Source organism: Podarcis erhardii (assembly GCF_964252035.2).
Source record: "Podarcis erhardii genome assembly, chromosome: 9".
Lineage (NCBI taxonomy): Eukaryota > Metazoa > Chordata > Lepidosauria > Squamata > Lacertidae > Podarcis > Podarcis erhardii.
The window spans coordinates 73,774,131-73,792,465 of NC_138512.1; the positions used below are offsets into that span (position 1 = coordinate 73,774,131).

The 18,335-nt window shown below is 40.2% G+C and overlaps 1 protein-coding gene, 1 long non-coding RNA gene and 1 pseudogene across 6 annotated transcripts in view; 1 reads left to right on the plus strand and 2 right to left on the minus strand.

Annotated features, from left to right (window-relative positions):
- The window catches only part of CTNNA2 (catenin alpha 2), a 536,832-nt gene that overhangs the window by 427,754 nt on the left and 90,743 nt on the right, over positions 1-18,335 (minus strand). For all 3 annotated transcript variants that reach the window (XM_081876762.1, XM_081876760.1, XM_081876761.1), the window contains exon 3: positions 7,820-8,015. In XM_081876762.1, the coding sequence (XP_081732888.1) occupies positions 7,820-8,015 (196 nt within the window). The remainder of the gene's footprint in view (positions 1-7,819; positions 8,016-18,335) is intronic.
- The window catches only part of LOC309350438, a 48,891-nt gene that overhangs the window by 16,920 nt on the left and 13,636 nt on the right, over positions 1-18,335 (plus strand). The window lies entirely within an intron of this gene.
- Positions 5,750-7,080, minus strand: LOC309350279 (1-acylglycerol-3-phosphate O-acyltransferase ABHD5 pseudogene; annotated as a pseudogene). The gene has a single exon. The product of its transcript is annotated as a 1-acylglycerol-3-phosphate O-acyltransferase ABHD5 pseudogene (transcript).

The following is an 18,335-nucleotide window of genomic DNA, read 5'->3' on the forward strand; positions in this document are numbered from 1 at the left end:
AAAGGAGATGGAAACTTCAAGAAAGACAAGGTCCACGTTTTGGAGTCTCGCTACAAAGAAATAATCATTTGTTTAAAAAATAAACAAGCAAACCTGTCAGCTTGTAAGAAAGGTACATCCATTTTCTTGTTTATCAAGGCAAAAAACAGGGGGTGTTAGATTAAAAGAAAACACAATGAGCTGTAACAAGCACTGACCTAGTCTTGATTTCTGGTAAAATTTTAATATTTGACATTTTGCTACTGATAAAAATCAGAATTCTGTGGCAGTTTATGTTAATGCAAAATGGATAACCTTCTCTTATCAAGAGATGCATAATGCATAAATGCTTGAAGAATAGAACGCTACCAAAATAGTGATAACGGAACACTTTATACTCATTATTATTTTTACATATGCCATTACTCCTTGAAGAAACTGGGAGGAAGAAGGTGGCTTCCAAACAAAGGTTGGCAGGGAAGATACCTTAAACTGTCTACCTAATTCTGTAGCACAGTGGAAAAACTAAGATAAAGGATAATACCCCTACTAGACAAGAAGAAAATCCATAGATGTTATATTAAACTAAAAAACAAACTTTCCAGCCCAAGCTCATTATTTGCTCTCAATGACAAAACATTTTTTTTAATAGTGTGGAGATTTGATAGCTTCCTAGCGCAATAGCTATAAAAATGTTATCACCTCCTAAAGGCAGGCAGGGGGTCCTGTCTGTTCTATTTGTGCTATGTTTGAAAGCTTTAGAAAGAAAGCACATCTGAAAATGAGGAAGAACTTATGGGATCATAAAGCGATAATGTTCGACATGTTCTCACTTGAAAGAGACGGAAACAACCCATGGTATTTCCTTGCAGAATATGAATGAAAGCAAAGTGTCCCTAGAGAACAAGGTTGGATAGAGCACATAGGTCAGTTATTCTGGTGGGAAAACCCAGCACATGTAGTCCACAATCAATAAATCAATGTCACTTTTAACGCAATCTAAGATGGTCCAGAGGCATAAAGGGAATAATACTGTGTAAACTAATAGAGTTATGTCCCTTCTGCTTCCTCAAAGTAAAGTTAACATTGTGAGGAGAGCAATGTAGGGGTTTTTTTAGATGAAGGGGAAAAAGGCAGTATAAAGAGAAAGACAAAAACAAATCTACCAGCCCTATTTTAATCCAAAGGACAAATGCACAGTTGTGTTTAAGGCAGCAATCAAATACATAATTAATACGGAACAAAATCCATTTAAATCTGAATGATTTTCTTTTTGAATTAATATGCTTAGTTTAGGATTGTACACTGCAAATCCCACTAATACCAGTAGGAAAATGATATGGAAAACACATGATTTGGGTATACAAATCTTACATTGCTCGCCCCAATCCTTATTCCACTCTGTGCTGTCTAATTAGAATTCCAATTATAATTAAACAACAAATTTCCTGTTATTCAATATTTTCTTCCCACGTGCCAAAATTTTTTTATGAGAAAGAGAGAAAACTCCAAAGTAGTGCTAGTGAAATAAATGAGATATTCAATGAATGGCTAAGGCTTAAACCAGGGGTAGGTCAGCTGGTGTCCTTCAGATGTTGTTGGACTACAAGTCCCATCATCCTATACTGGCTGGGACAGATGGAAATTGGAGTATATCAACATTTTCCTACCCCTGATTTAAACAATTCATGTGAACAAATATAAAACGCCAGTGCACTAGAGGCAAAGTTGTCCATACATCTTACCATCCCCTCTCTAAAGGCCAGGAATTCTTGACACAGTACATTTCAATATAAATACCATCCCATAATCAGTGAGTCATTAGTACGAGCTCCTCAGCACTGCCTGATACAGACCCAGCCAATGTTAATTATATAAGCATTAACACTTAGGCACTCAGACATAATCAAGTGCTAATGTATATCATAAATACTTAATAGCTTAACAAACTTGACAATGTTTGGAATACATCTCATTTCTAGCATTTAAGCATGTAAATTGTGTGGGTCAAGGTTTAGAATCACCAGCCTGTGTGCCTAATTAGATCCACCAGACCTCCCCATTGGCCCATGAGGTCATTTTGGTCAAGCCACAGCCAACTGCCCTATAACTGACATCGGGCATGAAGCAGGTAAAGATGTTGATGGGCCAAAGGGGTGTTTGAAAGCCCCATAGCCTCCTTCACAGGACTTTGCAAGTCCCAACAATCAACTGATCAATGGGACTTGTGCAGCACTGGGCAGAAAATGGTTCACCTGACTAAGGCAAAGAATCAAAGCTTCTCTGCCCCCACACCAGGGTCCTGATCAAGTTCAGGCCACCTGCACCTGCAATTTGGAGAGGAAGGGAAGGGCTGAAGGTGAGAGCCACCCTAGGCTGGATGAAAGTGACAGTGAGTGAGAAAGAAAATGAATGGAGACAGATAACAACAACAACAACAACAATTTATTATTTATACCCTGCCTATCTGGCTGGGTTTCCCCAGCCACTCTGGGCAGCTCCCCCCCAAAATATTAAAAATAGAATCAAACATTTAAAACTTCCCTAAACAGGGCTGCCTTCAGATGTCTTCTAAAAGTCAGATAGTTGTTTATTTCCTTGACATCTGATGGGAGGGCGTTCCACAGGGCGGGTGCCACTACTGAGAAGGCCCTTTTCCTGGTTGCCTGTAACCTCACTTCTCTCAGGTGGGAACTGCCAGAAGGCCCTCGGTGCTGGACCTCAGTGTCCAGGCTGAACGATGCGGGTAGAGACACTCCTTCAGGTATACAGGGCCGAGGCCATTTTGGGCTTTAAAAGTCAGCACCAACACTTTGAACTGTGCTCGGAAACGTCCTGGGAGACAATGTAGGTCTTTCAGGACTGGTATTATATGGTCTTGGAGACCACTCCCAGTCACCAGTCTCATTGCTGTATTCTGGATTAGTTGTAGTTTCCGGGTCACCTTCAAAGGTAGCCCTACGTAGAGCACATTGCAGTAGTCCAAGCAGGAGATAACCAGAGCATGCACCACTCTGGCCAGACAGTATGCGGGCAGGTAGGGTCTCAGCCTGAATACCAGATGGAGCTGGTAGACAGATGCCCTGGACACAGAATTAACCTGCAGCTCCATGGACAGCTATGAGACTAGAGAATGTTCTTATGTGGGTGAGGACGCATAGGGGTTGCAGACTGATGTGCCCCCAAAACTCATTGCCCCCATCAGTGCTATTTTTCTAGAAAAAGGTGCTGGAACTCATCATGAACCTCTTCCTTGTTCTCTTAGAACGACAATGGCATCCACCTGGGAGGTGCTGGAGCTGAGCTCTGGCTGGAAAAAGCCCTGCTCCCCACAGGAATGCAGTTCTTGGGAAGGAGATATTCCACCCATTAGATTAGAAATTACTGGGTGGCACCGTGAGTTAAACCACAGAGCCTAGGACTTGCCGATCAGAAGGTCGGCGGTTCGAATCCCCGCGACGGGGTGAGGTCCCATTGCTCGGTCCCTTCTCCTACCAACCTAGCAGTTCAAAAGCACGTCAAAGTGCAAGTAGATAAATAGGTACCGCTCCGGCGGGAAGGTAAATGGCGTTTCCGTGCACTGCTCTGGTTCACCAGAAGTGACTTAGTCATGCTGGCTACATGACCCGGAAGCTGTACGTTGGCTCCCTCAGCCAATAAAGCGAGATGAGCGCCGCAACCCCAGAGTCGGTCATGACTGGACCTAATGGTCAGGGGTCCCTTTACCTTTACCTTTTATGGCATGTGCCCATGAAGAAATTCAGCAAAAAGGCAAGAAGTACCTTGAACTACAGTGAATCACACAAGGAAGTAAATCACTGTGGAAATGTTTCAGAATTTAGTTAGCACAAAAATTTGCACTCAAACAGACTGATTACTTTAATTTAAAGCAGTAGATGATGAATTGAGAAAAGGCAGCTTTGGCTTTTAAAGTCTGTTTATCAAATGGAAAACAGTTCTGTGTTCTTGAGAAAGGTAAATTGAACATATCTCCCTCACCTCTAAGATCCCACACAATGTCTATTCATTTATCACAAGTGCTTTGTATCATCCTGGAACAGGTAATGTAATGCCTTTCACAATCTCCACTTTCTGAGAGCTGAAAGATAATTAATGGATTTAGAGAGAGTCTGAGAGGACTAACAATAGAATATTTGCATAGAGTGACATTTAGTGCACAATATTTCACAGAACGAGAACTGGCAAACCTGAATAACAATTGGAACTTATGGCAAATACTTAGAACAGGTTATGAATATTTCCCACAATAAAATATGATGAATGGTTATGGATACATCAACACTGGTCTTAATGATGATGCAGCCAAGTTTAATAAGGCGTCTTATTTAGGATTTTATACTGGTCCAAATGAACCAACTTAAAGCAGGCTAGTCAGGAAGAGATATTTGGGTGCCGTAGAGGTAGCAGCAAGCACAATGGCACCTATGGGTGCCACTCTGGCAAGCACATTTTGGTAGCAAATTTCATTGAATTATGCATTTTATGAAGACACAGGTTGGAATCCAACAAAGTAGTTCCATAAACACAATGATTTCAAGCTGTGCAACCCAACTTCCCCGCTCTCTCCTTATTGCACCCATGCCCCAGATCTGCAATTTGTGGTCCCCCCCCACCAACCACCCAGAGCAGATGTGAGGAGGATGTGAGGTGCATGGGGAGAGGAGAAGGAAGTTCCACTGCACAAACAGAAATCATTGCACTCATGGTACTACTTCGCTGGCTACCGCATATACTTTCTGTTGGCTGAAATTCAGTTCTAGTAATATGGGGAGGGAGAGAGTTCTCTTTTCCCATCATACATAAATTTTGCAAACATATAAACTTTTTGTTTATAGAAAAAGACAACTAGAAAGGAGAAGTTTACAAAATTTATGTATGTTTCCTAGCTTTTGCTTGTTGGCTAGATGCTCCTCCAACCTCTTAATTATTACACATCTTTCATTTCCAAGTTGTGGTGACCAAAAGGCTACATAATGTTGACTGAAAACATGGCCACGCCATAAAGGGCATTACATGATACTAGGGAAGAAAGGAGGTGCTGTTTTTAGCAGGAGTATCATGCTGCCAGAGCATCATATCCCCCTCCCAACTCAAGCCTAGGAGACAGTATCTTTAGTTAATGGGATTTGCAATAGTGGAAACTGACAAGTGGTTAATGATGCTGCCACCAGACAAGATACCCATAATCAAAGTCAATGAATGCAAAATGTTTCCCATGGAAAGTCACTAGCAACCTTATGTACCAAGCTGCCATTATTTATCTCTTTTCTCACAACTCTCTCCAGAAACTGACAACAAAGGAATTACTCCCCCAAATATTAACGATTCCACCAACCTAATCAAAATTGCTATAGATGAAGAACAAACATTTCCTTATACAACCCACACAAACTTAATGGGCACACACTTTCACTATCTCCACTGGAGGTGCTTTTGACAAATTGAAAAAGATTCATGAAAAACCTTTGTGCATCTCACTTTAGACTGAAATTCCACACAATTAGTTGTCTGATAAAAATAATTTTATATTCTGCCTGAAAAACAGGTCTGCATAATTTGCATATATTTATGACAATGGAGAAGTAGTTCTCTAAAAGGTGCCGCTTTGACTATTCTATGTAATATATTTAACAACTAACACAGAGACAGACAGCTAGATATAGTATACTGTATAGTGTATTTTATTAAGAATGTTGAAACTTGAGGTGTGTAGAGCACAATTTTAAAAGCTCTAGATTCTCCAAAGCAAAATTTTAAAATCCAGTTTTAAATGTTGTGTTTAATATAGTATAGAGAGAGACAAACACCTTATCTAAATATATAAAGAACAGCATCCAGCTAAAATGTACGAAGTTTTCTCTCCCCAACCCTGAAAAATTCCAGAAAAAGACATAGCAAGGTTGAAAGTGTGCAAACATTTTGAAATAAGTGGTGCAAACAAATTTGTGTTTGCTTGTTAAACTTCTGTTTCCCTTAATTTTTTTTATCATATACAGCAAAGTCTTGCTTTGAATTGCATTTGTGACTGGTTTGTCCAAAGAACAGAACTCATGTCAGTCCACAGAACTTCAGGTCTCTTTTATTTTCTGGTTGAAGTCTAGTTGAAGGTTGATTAGCATACACATAATAACCTGCACCAAGGATAGCTATTGTTTTCACATACAAATTTGGTCACAGAGGCTGGACGGTGGTCCCAGAATTGTCATCTATGTATGATCATGCTCCGTAATCACAGTGCTAGGAATGCATTGGTGCATATGGACAATCTGCTGAAGCACTGGTCTTTTTGCCCATCCATATATAACTGCCACGTTTTTGAAAGCCATTTCAAAACTTGATTATTGCTCATTACAGTGGTAGATATATTCAGTGACCATGTCATCATCAAACATGGACGAGTACTTTCTCTTGAAGTCAGGCCTAATGCACTGTACAAGGCTCTGTCCAAAGGGCACCACTATTCTGAGACCAGACAATGGATTAAATAGACTCAAAACTGCTCCAAATTGGAATGCGCCTCTCATGTTCAGCACAGGAGGGCCTCCCCAGGAAACCCCGTGGCTCCACTAACATAAGATGTTTTACTGTGAGTAAGCAGCTGCCAGGAATCCACTCAGGTTGTGTCCAAGTAAAATCATTCTGTCCAATCCCATTTCCCTCCTCCATTCTTCTACAAATTGATTTTCTGTTACTTCTGCATCTGTGTCAAAGTGTGACCTACTACTGCGTCCAAATCCCAAGAGATCAAATGCATACACAGTCCTGTTTTCGCAATGATCTTCACAGTTCAGTGCCCAAAGTCCAACACCTCCTCCAAACCCATGGAGAAGAACAAGTGGAGTTTTCTGCAAGAGGCTGTGAGAGAACATTAGTGTCCATATTTTATTCTCATTGGATAGGAAGACATATTGTTTACTGTATGTACTTGTGATACATTTCAGTATTTGCTCTTCAGCATCCTTAAGACATACCAGTGATATAGGACACCAAGCAGCAGCCAACTGGAGAGCCATCCTAACCCTTTGCTGGGAGACTCCAGGCTCTCACTCTCATCCTTGGCCATGGCAGTGCAGAGGCAGTGTCAGCATCTGGGAGCCATTCCGGGGGCAGCAGCTGGGAGCTGAGTGAAAGGGCGACCATGGCAGCAGCACCCCCACCAGCCATCATGGGACCCACCCAACAGCATATAGAATATAACAGATATCATTGTACCCTACACAATGTTAGGCACTTTTAAAAATTTGTTTTTATTACAAAGAGTCTACCCAAAAAATGCAGCAAAATAGTTGTATTATTTTAAAGTTTGCAATCAAATTTTGCCATTAAACGTGGTACTTCAACTGCATTTAAGCCAAACAGTTAAAAAGTCTGATCACACCATACAAGCATTGTTTCGCTTATTAGTCACATGAAATAACTGTGAGGATGGACTCAAGGGGAAAATTCACCTTGTACAATGAGTGTTTTGGTTTTCCCCATGATAAAGTTGAATTTTTGAAGAGGAATCACATGAAACACATTTCTGCAATAATGATTTCAAGAGGCACTCTTACCAAGAGCATTTCAAATTGTTCATTTTTCAATGTACAACCTTGCATGAAGAGGTAGTGCCATCTTAAAGCCATTTTGAATCAAATTGTACTTGCACATATATGTGAAAATTAAATGGTACCTCCACAATACATAAACCCAGCATTCAATATAAGCAGTTTTAATGAAATTGTCATGATCAAGGAAACATCTGTAATCTGATGTTAACAAAGAGGTGGGAGGTGTGGGAGACAGGGAGAGAGATGGAGAGAGAGAGAGAGATACATACCTTGCTTCCGCACATCCTCCACAGCAGCCACCAGTTCATCTTTTAGGTCCTGGCTCTCCTTTGCAATCTGTTCTCCTTTTTCCAAAAAGTTTTGAGTAGCTTGTTCAACGGAAGCAGCCAGCACATGAGCCTTCTTAGATCGACCTTTCTTTTTACCAGATGGTCCTTTGTTACTTGTATTTACAAGGGTTGTCACCTTTAAAGAAATTTTTTTAAAAAAAAAAGTTTAATGAGCACAGCTTTAATTTGTTTTACAATTGTTCTCAGCAGACATAAGATACATGACTCAACATTTTATAATTTATTTTTTTTAAAGCAGCAAAGTCTTGTGGCACCTTAAACACATTTATTATAATATTAATAAATACACCAAAACAGCTCCAACTACAATCCACCTTCAAGGATACCATTGTACTGACTTCAAGGACAGCAGGAAACATAAAAAAACAGGATTCTACTCTCACCTCTTCCTTCTTTCCTTCTCTGTTTTCTCTGTTATCTATATTAGACAGCTTAGTCTTTGTCCATATAATTCCAAGACAACATGCACACTAATGGTCATGCACAGTTAGTGATTTATTATTATTATTTTTAAATCAAAATTGAAAATGACACTCAACATACAGAGTGATAGTCTAAAACTCATGCTAATTTGATTAGAGATGTCACCAACTTTATTCATCTACCCTTCTTCCTGAGAGCAAACAGAGAACCAATGTTGTCAGAGCATTTGAAATCAGGAGGTGAGGAAAACTTCTTTTTTTTTTTTTTTTTTTGCATTTTAAAATTTTTTATTAATTTCATTCTAAATACAATATATCCGAAATACAGAACTTTCCATTCATTTTTGACTTCCTTCAGCGACGTTGACATTCCTTCGAATTTGAGTCTTTGAAACACATTCCATCCTTACATATTGCCATACATATCTCCCTTTATACATTATTTCGATTTGAACAATACTTGTTAATTCTTTACAGTGCCTCTTTAAAACCCACTAGCGTTGTGTTTAGAAAACATTTATTCTCCAGATAACCCACAAATTTCCCCCAATCTTCAATAAACTTTTGATCTTTTAGGTATCTTAATTTCCCTGTCAATTTATCCAACTCAGCATACTCTGTCAATTTTGCTCTCCACTCTGCAACTGTTGGCATTTCTTCCTGCTTCCACCTCTGAGCTATCACAATTCTGGCTGCTGTAACCGCGTACTGGAATAGTTTACAATCCTTTCTCCTGATGTCCTTTCCCATAATACATAGTAGAAAAGCTTCTGGCTTTTTAACAAAAGTGTAACCTAGCATCTTTTTCAATTCATTATATACATCCTCCCAGAAGCTTTTAACTTTCTTGCACTCCCACCATTGATGATAAAACGTCCCCTCCATAAGTTTACACTTCCAACACTTATTGTCTATCTTATACATCTTAGCTAATTTTACAGGAGTCATATACCACCTGTATTGCATCTTCATTACATTTTCTTTTAGTAATGTACAGGCTGTAAACTTTATATTCACTCTCCACAGCTTTTCCCAATCTTCCATTTGAATGTTATACCTTAAATCCCTTGCCCATTGTACCATCACTGACTTCACTTCCTCATCCTTCGTATTCCACTCCAGCAGTAATTTATACATTTTGGAAAGGTTTTTGTAATCACTATTTATTATCTCTTTTTGGAATGTTGATTCTTTTTCTACGTATCCTCTTTCCTTCACCTCTGTTTTAAACAGCTCATTTATCTGGAAATAATGCAGCCAACCTTGTGTGAGCATTTTGACCTGAGGTGAGGAAAACTTCCACACTACTTTTATCAGTCATATCTGAGCTTTGTGAACGCTTCTCTGATTCCACTGAACAAGCTCTACTGAACTGCCCTAGAGATAGCGCCAGAGCAAGGTGGAACCACATCAAAGAGACAATCTACAACACAGCCATGTCCTGCTTTGGCAAAAGAGAGCAACAGATCCCCGACTGGTTTGAATCTGGCATAAAGGAAATGAAGCCTGTTATCACTGCAAAGCACAAGGTTCTTGTGAACTACAAGGGTGTGCCCTGTGAAAAGACACTTGCTACACTGAGAAAGACAAGGAGTGATGCCCAGTGGATTGCCAGACAATATGCCAATGACTACTGGCTAAAGCTGTGCCACAGCATTCAACTCGCTGCTGACACCAGCAACACTTGCAGAATGTACGATAGAGCTCCCCCAAAGCCTCAGACACAAAAGGGTAAGAGTTGCTTCTGACTGTCTAGCTCCTTCTGTCTAGAATTGCTTTTCTACCACAAAACACTGAGTTTCTCTACTTCTCAACCTGCCCCTTACCCTTTTAAACCCAATGTGGCATGCCATGCAAGCAACCCTGACCAGCCTGTCCACTCAAAGGACATCCAGGTTCCCCATTGCAAGCACAGCATTAAAGGTAAAGGACCCCTGACCATTATTAGGTCCAGTCGTGGCTGACTCTGGGGTTGAGGCGCTCATCTCGCTTTATTGGCCGAGGGAGCCGGCTTACAGCTTCCGGGTCATGTGGCCAGCAGGACTAAGCCGCTTCTGGCAAACCAGAGCAGCGCACGGAAACACCGTTTACCTTCCCGCTGGAGCGATACCTATTTATCTACTTGCACTCTGATGTGCTTTTGAACTGCTAGGTTGGCAGGAGCAGGGACCGAGCCACAGAAGCTCACCCCGTTGCGGGGATTTGAACTGCCGACCTTCTGATCGGCAAGTCCTAGGCTCCGTGGTTTAACCCACAGCGCCACCCGCGTCCCAAGCACAGCATTAGCCCTATCATTAAGGTAATGGGAAAGCTGTCCTTCTTGAGCACCATGCAGTTTGGCCATAAACTCTCTGGTGACGGTTGCTGCAGAGATCCAATGAATGAAGGACATGTCTTCTCCCTCCAGCCGCTTCCAGAGGGTTTACATTGGCCCCTGGATTTTGGATGGATCCTGGACTATATATCTGCACTCCTGAATGTGAGTTCACAGAAGTTACTAGTTCACACATATTTTTTTCCTAACCTACGTGGATCACACAGACCAATTAAATTAATTTGTGGTCGAAAACCAAACGAACTTCCCTGCCTTATATCCCAATATGGTTATTTATTATCACAAGTAACCAGATGAGAGAAGGTGCGCTGAAAATTAGGTATGTTCAGCAAAGTTGTTTATAGATATTTTACAGAAGTGTATTTTTAAATGAAAGAAGTAGAATCCTGTAGTATAAAGTATTATCCCTTATAAGTGCAATGCCTCAATACAGCCTATGGAATAATTCTACAAATCCTTGCTTCTGTACTAAACTCTCATTGCTTATGTGCTGCCTCTATTACCATACAAAATAAAACTACAGCCGATCTTGTAGGTATTTGGCACAGTGCTAAAATGTTATTCCCACAGTGACAACATGCCACACACAGTTAGAGCTAAAGGACGCAGGGGAATGGGCACTAAACAGTGCTAAAGGTATAATGTCACCAATAATAGATACTCAGTGATTGAAAGTTACAAATGGCTTGCTGTTTTGTTTTTTTTTTTTACAATAGACAGCTTGCTTAGCACAAACTAGTAGCATCTGAAACAAAGAAAAGTGGTTTTTTGGCAGCTTTCACACAATGAACTGAAAACAGCCTACCATACTATACTGAGAGCAAAAGATCATGGAAAGAAAGATGAACCGAGTAATTTCCAGCTTCAGGAATGTTTTATTCAACTCAGCTGTATAGATGACATATATACAGACAGACACATGCAAGCTTGGATCAGTTACTGAAATGACAACTGAGATTCTGCAAAAAGATTATCTCCAAAGACACTAAACTGTAGTTCTATTACGCCGTGTTATAAATCATAAGTGCAATTTGAGTGTTCTACATATAGTGAACTTCTGGACAAAAAAAAAAATTAAGACACTAAAGGCAAGGCAAGTAAATTAGATTTACTGTTTATGTGCTAGTTTGGAAGATATACCCAAGGCTGTGATGAGTTCTACACAAATCCAAAGATGATGTTGAACATCAACCATGCCTCAGTATTTGAAGACACCATGTGACCTGCATCAGATTATGTACTGATTCAAAGCCAACACGAAGTGGAGCAGAGAAATATATATACCACATGAGACTGATGGATAGTGCAACTATGTCACTAATAAAAATAAAATAAAAAAATTCCTTCCAATAGCACCTTAAAGACCAACTAAGTTAGTTCTAGGTATGAGCTTTAGTTGGTCTTTAAGGTGCTACTGGAAGGAATTTTTTTATTTTGTTTTGACTATGGCAGACCAACACGGCTACCTATCTATGTCACTAATGTCTGCATTAGACCCAGAACAGCATAAGGAACTTCAGATCCTCTCTTTCTGCTGCCTCCTACCTTGGAGCAGCATGATTCAATGTTGGTGAATTAATGGAAGCAATGCAAAAGAAATTACCAAATATGTAGAAGTATAAAAAATCATTCTAGTTATGGACTACCAAACAATTCCTTTCTCCATATTTTCCCCATTAGAATAGATATACAAGATTCAATATTGGCAACATTCAGTTGTGTATAACAAACTCATATTCAAGTAGTTCAAAACCAGTGTCATGGGATTAAAGCAGTCCCATGGACCATTTAGGAAAGAGTAAAATCACTAAATCATCAATAAGGGTAAGACGATACCTTTTAATTTGACTCACAGAAACTAATTGCTGCGAGTGATCTGACTTTGTGGTCTGATCATGGTGATTCTATTATGGTATACTTTTGATATTAGACTGCTAGTTTAAATAATATGGCATTGCTTTGTTGATATTTTTTTCAATGTCTATTGTATTTTATTGTTATATTTTATGTGAACCACCTGGAGAAGAATTTTAGTCTGAAAGGTGGTATAGATGTGTCTTTAAAAAATGAATGAATAAATAAAGCTTGAGAGGGCTAATTGGAACCTTGTGTACAGTATCCAGCTGGATTTTGCTTAATCCTCAGAAGCTCTTCTAATAAGGCAGTCATGCCTGAGTCCTGTGGTGTTGAACTGGGAATTCATATACCCAAGTTGCCTTCTCCAGTCATTCTTTCTTTGCACATATCATGGTTTGAGAGAAGCTAAATACAAGTTGAAACACTCCATCTCCTGGTCTACAAAGTGAATAAAAATCTCAGTGCATCATCTCTTACTGCTGATTTAGTGATATTTCACAGTTTTAGTATATACCTAGATGAATTTTGACTGATATTAAACTTTCTTTATAAGACTCTTTCTTTTGACAAAAATATTTGATTATATTGGAATGTGGTATCTACTGAATCTCTATCACTACATAAATCATAAAGTAAAACATACCCACCATGGCCCTAAGTATTAGAATAAATTAATACTGACAGAACGAATACAATGATCAAAAAGTTGTTGCATCTTCTTGGAAGATGAATTAGAGTAAATATAAATATTAAATATAAAATGGGGTGAAAATTAAACACAAAGGAGGTTTGGCAAATTTGATTTTCTAAAGTGGTATGAGATAGTGGTCTGCCATCTGCCACTTTGGATTTGGTCAAGAGCAAATAATAACTGATGCTGATATTAAGCAGATGATAGTGAAATGTAGTTATGTGATGTGGTAGTTATGCAAAAGGAGCTGGAGAGAGTATTTAATTATGGTTATGACTATTTTTCAAGAGATTCTGAAGATACAGTTAATGTTGGATAGATCCTCTAATAAGTTTTCTTAAATAAGGTATGGATCTATGGAACCAGACAACTTCTTTTCCATGTACCTAATGGAAGCTTGGACTTTCATTTTATATGAAGTGTCCCCTTATACTATACAGCATGACAAATCACCTTTCTTTGGATCCTGGCCTATGAAAATGTGTTTTCACCCATTAACTGTCAAGCTTCTCATATATATGTGTTGACAGCAGCCATACTGACATTTGCCAAATGTTAAACAAGAATGGAGCAAACTTAAGAGGGGTAAACATTTTCCCAGACTCTAAGCCTAAATAAATAATTTATCAGAAGTCATCTATACAGAATACCACTCTGTAATAGAGTTCTGAAGGGCAAGTTACTTTGTTTCTGCAAAGCGCTCAATTTCTTATTCTGAACATGATGATTTCGAGCAATACTGGGCACACTTATTAAGCAGTGAGCCCTACTTCTTATAATGGGACTTACTTTCAGGTAAACATGCATTGCTTGTGCCGCTAGATCCATTTGAGAGGGTTTTGTGGTTGCTTTTTAAAAATTTATATTCAATAAATAGATTTAAAAGAGAAGATAAAGCTGCATCATACAGTTCTTTCCACCCCAAAATGTATTTAGGTTGAAACATATAAACATATTTTACCACATATTAATTTGTACTTTACTTAAAATAAAGAAAATTAATTTTATTTTACTATGTGAGCATACTACTAGAGTATGTCATAAATCATACACAAGCACAAATGACTCATAAATCATACACAAGCAGTCCAAAAGGGAAACCCCTCTCTTGCAGTAGCATGTGGGTTCATTGGTACAAAACATGCAAAACATCTCAACATGCAAAACATCTCAAAGTCCACCCCTCCTTTTCAATTTAAACCTAAAAAGAAATGTTGTTAATTCAGGCTGCTTTCCAAATCTGAAAAGTGCTAAAAGATGTCGAGCTAACAAGGCTTAAGCAGTTCTGTAAGGGGATTAAAAAATATCATTATCTAGGCCAGCTTGTTTTAAACAAAAAAGTCAGCATGCTGAAATTCAGTGGAACACTTGAAGGCACCAGTATATCACACTCTGAGCTGTGAATCTGAGTTTAAACAGATATGACACTTTTTTAAAAAAAGAAACGTATAGATAGTTCTGAATGTTAAAGGGACACTTACACTGACTTACACTGTGCAAAACTTTAGACATGCCTAGCTTGTTGGATAATGGTCATTTCCTTCCTTCCTTCCTTCCTTCCTTCCTTCCTTCCTTCCTTCCTTCCTTCTCTCCCAAGACCTCTAAGCATGACAATAAGCATGCTAACAAGACAATGGTTGTTCAAAAGAAGCAGTAATTAGAAAGTACTCTGGAATTAATCAGCCACTTTTGAGGAGGGCTGACCTTCCTTAACTGCTGCTAAACCCTGTTGGGCAGTGAAAAATATGTCTCAAGAAGGAAAAGGGAAATCTTCAGCTGTTTTTTAGTCTTGAATAATATATTTCATGACATTACCTTGAACAAAGGATAATGTTTAAAGCTATGTGATGAATGGATAATGATACAAGTTCCAGTCTTGGATGAACAGACATATTAATGTTAACAAGAGAAGCAGCCAGAGACATAACTGCACTACAGTGGTACCTAGGGTTAAGTACTTAATTCGTTCCAGAGGTCCGTACTTAACCTGAAACTGTTCTTAACCTGAAGCACTACTTTAGCTAATGGGGCCTCTTAACAGTAAAGTGTGTCAACTGAAACTGTTCTTAACCTGAAGCACCAATTTAGCTAGTGAGGCCTCCTGCTGCTGCCGCGCCGCCGGAGCATGATTTCTGTTCTCATCCTGAAGCAAAGTTCTTAACCTGAAGCACTATTTCTGGGTTAGCAGAGTCTGTAACCTGAAGCGTATGTAACCTGAAGCGTATGTAACCTGAGGCACCACTGTAATTTTAAATATGGGTAGCTTTGTAGATTCACAACACTGAAAGACCTGTGTAAGCAACCTCAGATTGACACAGCTCAAGTGCTAAGACCTGCAGTTTGAAGTACAATTCCAGTGCACCTGGGGGAGTCTGGAGAGACATAAAGGGCAGGAAGGGTACGTAAAGTGAGAGTGGAGACAGGTTAGTGCAAATAACTGTCAACAGCTCAAATCCATTCTGCTGAAGAGACTACTTTCCTGGAAGTTCTATATACAGCTCAGAATTTTCTCAAGGAAGAGATTGATTCTCTCAGCTACTTGCTGAGCCCTCAACTAATTTATTTCTTGCATCTGTGACTTTGCTACAAGTCCAAGTAACTGTCCCTGCAAAATCCTTATTCATTTGTATACAGTCACCTTGCAATTGGCGCGCTTGGCAGCCAGCCTCACGCAATTGCACAAATTAAACACATGCAAGGCAGAGAGCTTAAAAGATATGATGCATAAAGTGCACTTTATGCATCCTAGCTTTTAAGCTCTCACATACTTACCTTCAGAGTTCTGGGAAGGTCTTTCAAGATCTTACAGGGCTATGTGAGATCTCATGAAGGGCTGAAGAGCCCATGTGAGACATTCCCAGGGCCTGGGAAGCTAGGCTTAAAAGCTCTCTGCTTTACATGGAGGACAAGGTCTGCTTGGTGCACCAGCTCTGGAAAGGTAGAACTGGTCACACCAGAACAGGATTGTTCTGGCTATTCCTTGATTTCAGTTTTACATGCAGTCTCCGGAACCTCCGTTTTACTAGTCCACATTAGTACTAAAAGATATAGTCAAGTATAAGACCACCATAGCTAACTGGAAAGAATGTTTCTCAACTAGACATCTAGGGCTGTGCAATAAATCGTCAAACCATTGAAAACCTTGGTTTTCGAACGCCCTGTAACTCTAAAGTTTTGACTTCCGAACGCTGCAAACCCAAAAGTGAGTGTTCCAGTTTGCAGACTTTTTTTGGAATCCGAACATCCAACACTGCTTTCATGACTTCTGATTGAGTGCAGGAAGCTCCTGCAGCCAATCAGAAGTTGTGCCTTGGTTTTTGAACGTTTTTGGAAGTCAACGGACTTTTGGAAGGGATTCTGTTTGAGAACCAAGGTAGGATTGTATTGAAATACAGTGGTACCTAAGTACTTAATTCATTCCAGAGGTCCGTTCTTAACCTGAGGCACCACTTTAGCTAATGGGGCCTCCTGCTGCTGCCGCGCCGTCGGAGCACGATTTCTGTTCTCATCCTGAAGCAAAGTTCTTAACCCGAATTAAGTACGAGGTACTATTTCTGGGTTAGCGGAGTCTGTAACCTGAAGTGTCTGTAACCTGAAGCATATGTAACCCGAGGTACCACTGTAACATTGTGGATAAGTACTTAAACAAGGCAATATATCAATGAACAAAAGGTTGAGATTTGACAGCTTGGGGGGGGGGATAGCTCAGCTGAATGGATACCTTACCAGTGGCGTAGCGTGGGTTGTCAGCACCCGGGGCAAGGCAAGTAATTTGCGCCCCCTAACCCGTGGATTTGCGCCCCCTAACCCGTGGATTTGCCCTAACCCCAGATGTTGCGCCCGGTGCGGCCGGCCCCCCCTGCACCCCCCACGCTACGCCACTGTACCTTACACATAGTTTGCAGATAGTTTGCAGGCTTTGTTTGCTCTCTCCCTCCTCCCTCCTAACTGATAAGAAATGAGGATAAGCCCTCACACAAACATGAAAAGGCTTTCAGCTTTACTGGTATGTTTATTGCTACTTTCTTCAGCAAGAAGACAGTCACCTCTGTCCCTGCTTTGTTGTCATTCCCCTCACTGAAAAATAAGAACACAGTGGAGTCTCAGGTTATGTTGCCTCCGGCTAACGTCACCCTCAGCTTGCAGAAAGTGCTAAATCGCGTCTGCACATGCTCAGAAGCGACACTTTGGGTTGCATCTTTTTCAGCTTGTGGGGGCTTCAGGAATGGATCCCCGCCATAACTCGAGGTTCCACTGTAGAAGCCCTAGGGTGCAGCCAATTTTAACCCCTCAGAAGCACACAAACCAACTCCTTCAGTAGAACTTCCTGCTCTCAAAAACTCTCAGAGCTCAGCTAATTATGAAGAACCTGCTAACAATCCATGAGAGATCTCCCATGACTAGACAATCAAGGATCCAGCAGCAAAGTAAACAGGGAATGTAAACAAAGAAGTGGAAAGCACTTTTCTTTCTTTCTTCCCTCAGTGAAAAAAAGAGAGGAAGTGTTTTTATTTTTGTTATCCCCCTAAATAGCTTTCCTCCATACTAAAAAGGAAGGTTGGTTGTTTGTTGATTGGAGACTAAGTCTTTGTTTGCTTGCCCTCCCTCCCTTTGATAAAAAAGGATAAATTGGTGGGATGGGGGGATTTTGGGAGGGGGCTTCTGTGTCAGGGGGAAATGGAGGGGAGAAGATTTAACTGGCTGCCTTCTGCTGAAATGGGAGGTTGGGTACTGTGTGAGAATGGTGCAGAAGATGTTTGTCTGTAAGCAGCGCAAGCAAATACATGTCTACTCACAAGCAAGCCCTACTGAATTAAATGGGGCTTACTCCCAGGAAAGTAGAAGTTTAGTTGAACTCAGTGGGGCCTATGCATGCACAGATTCCACTTAGACCTCTGAGTGGGGAGGCAGATGCAATTTGACTAGGAAATCACCTGAACTATACTTAAATTAGCTGAAAATACAGTGGTACCTTGGGTTAAGTACTTAGAATCATAGAATCATAGAGTTGGAAGAGACCACAAGGGCCATCGAGTCTAACCCCCTGCCAAGCAGGAAACACCATCAGAGCACTCCTGACATATGGTTGTCAAGCCTCTGCTTAAAGACCTCCAAAGAAGGAGACTCCAC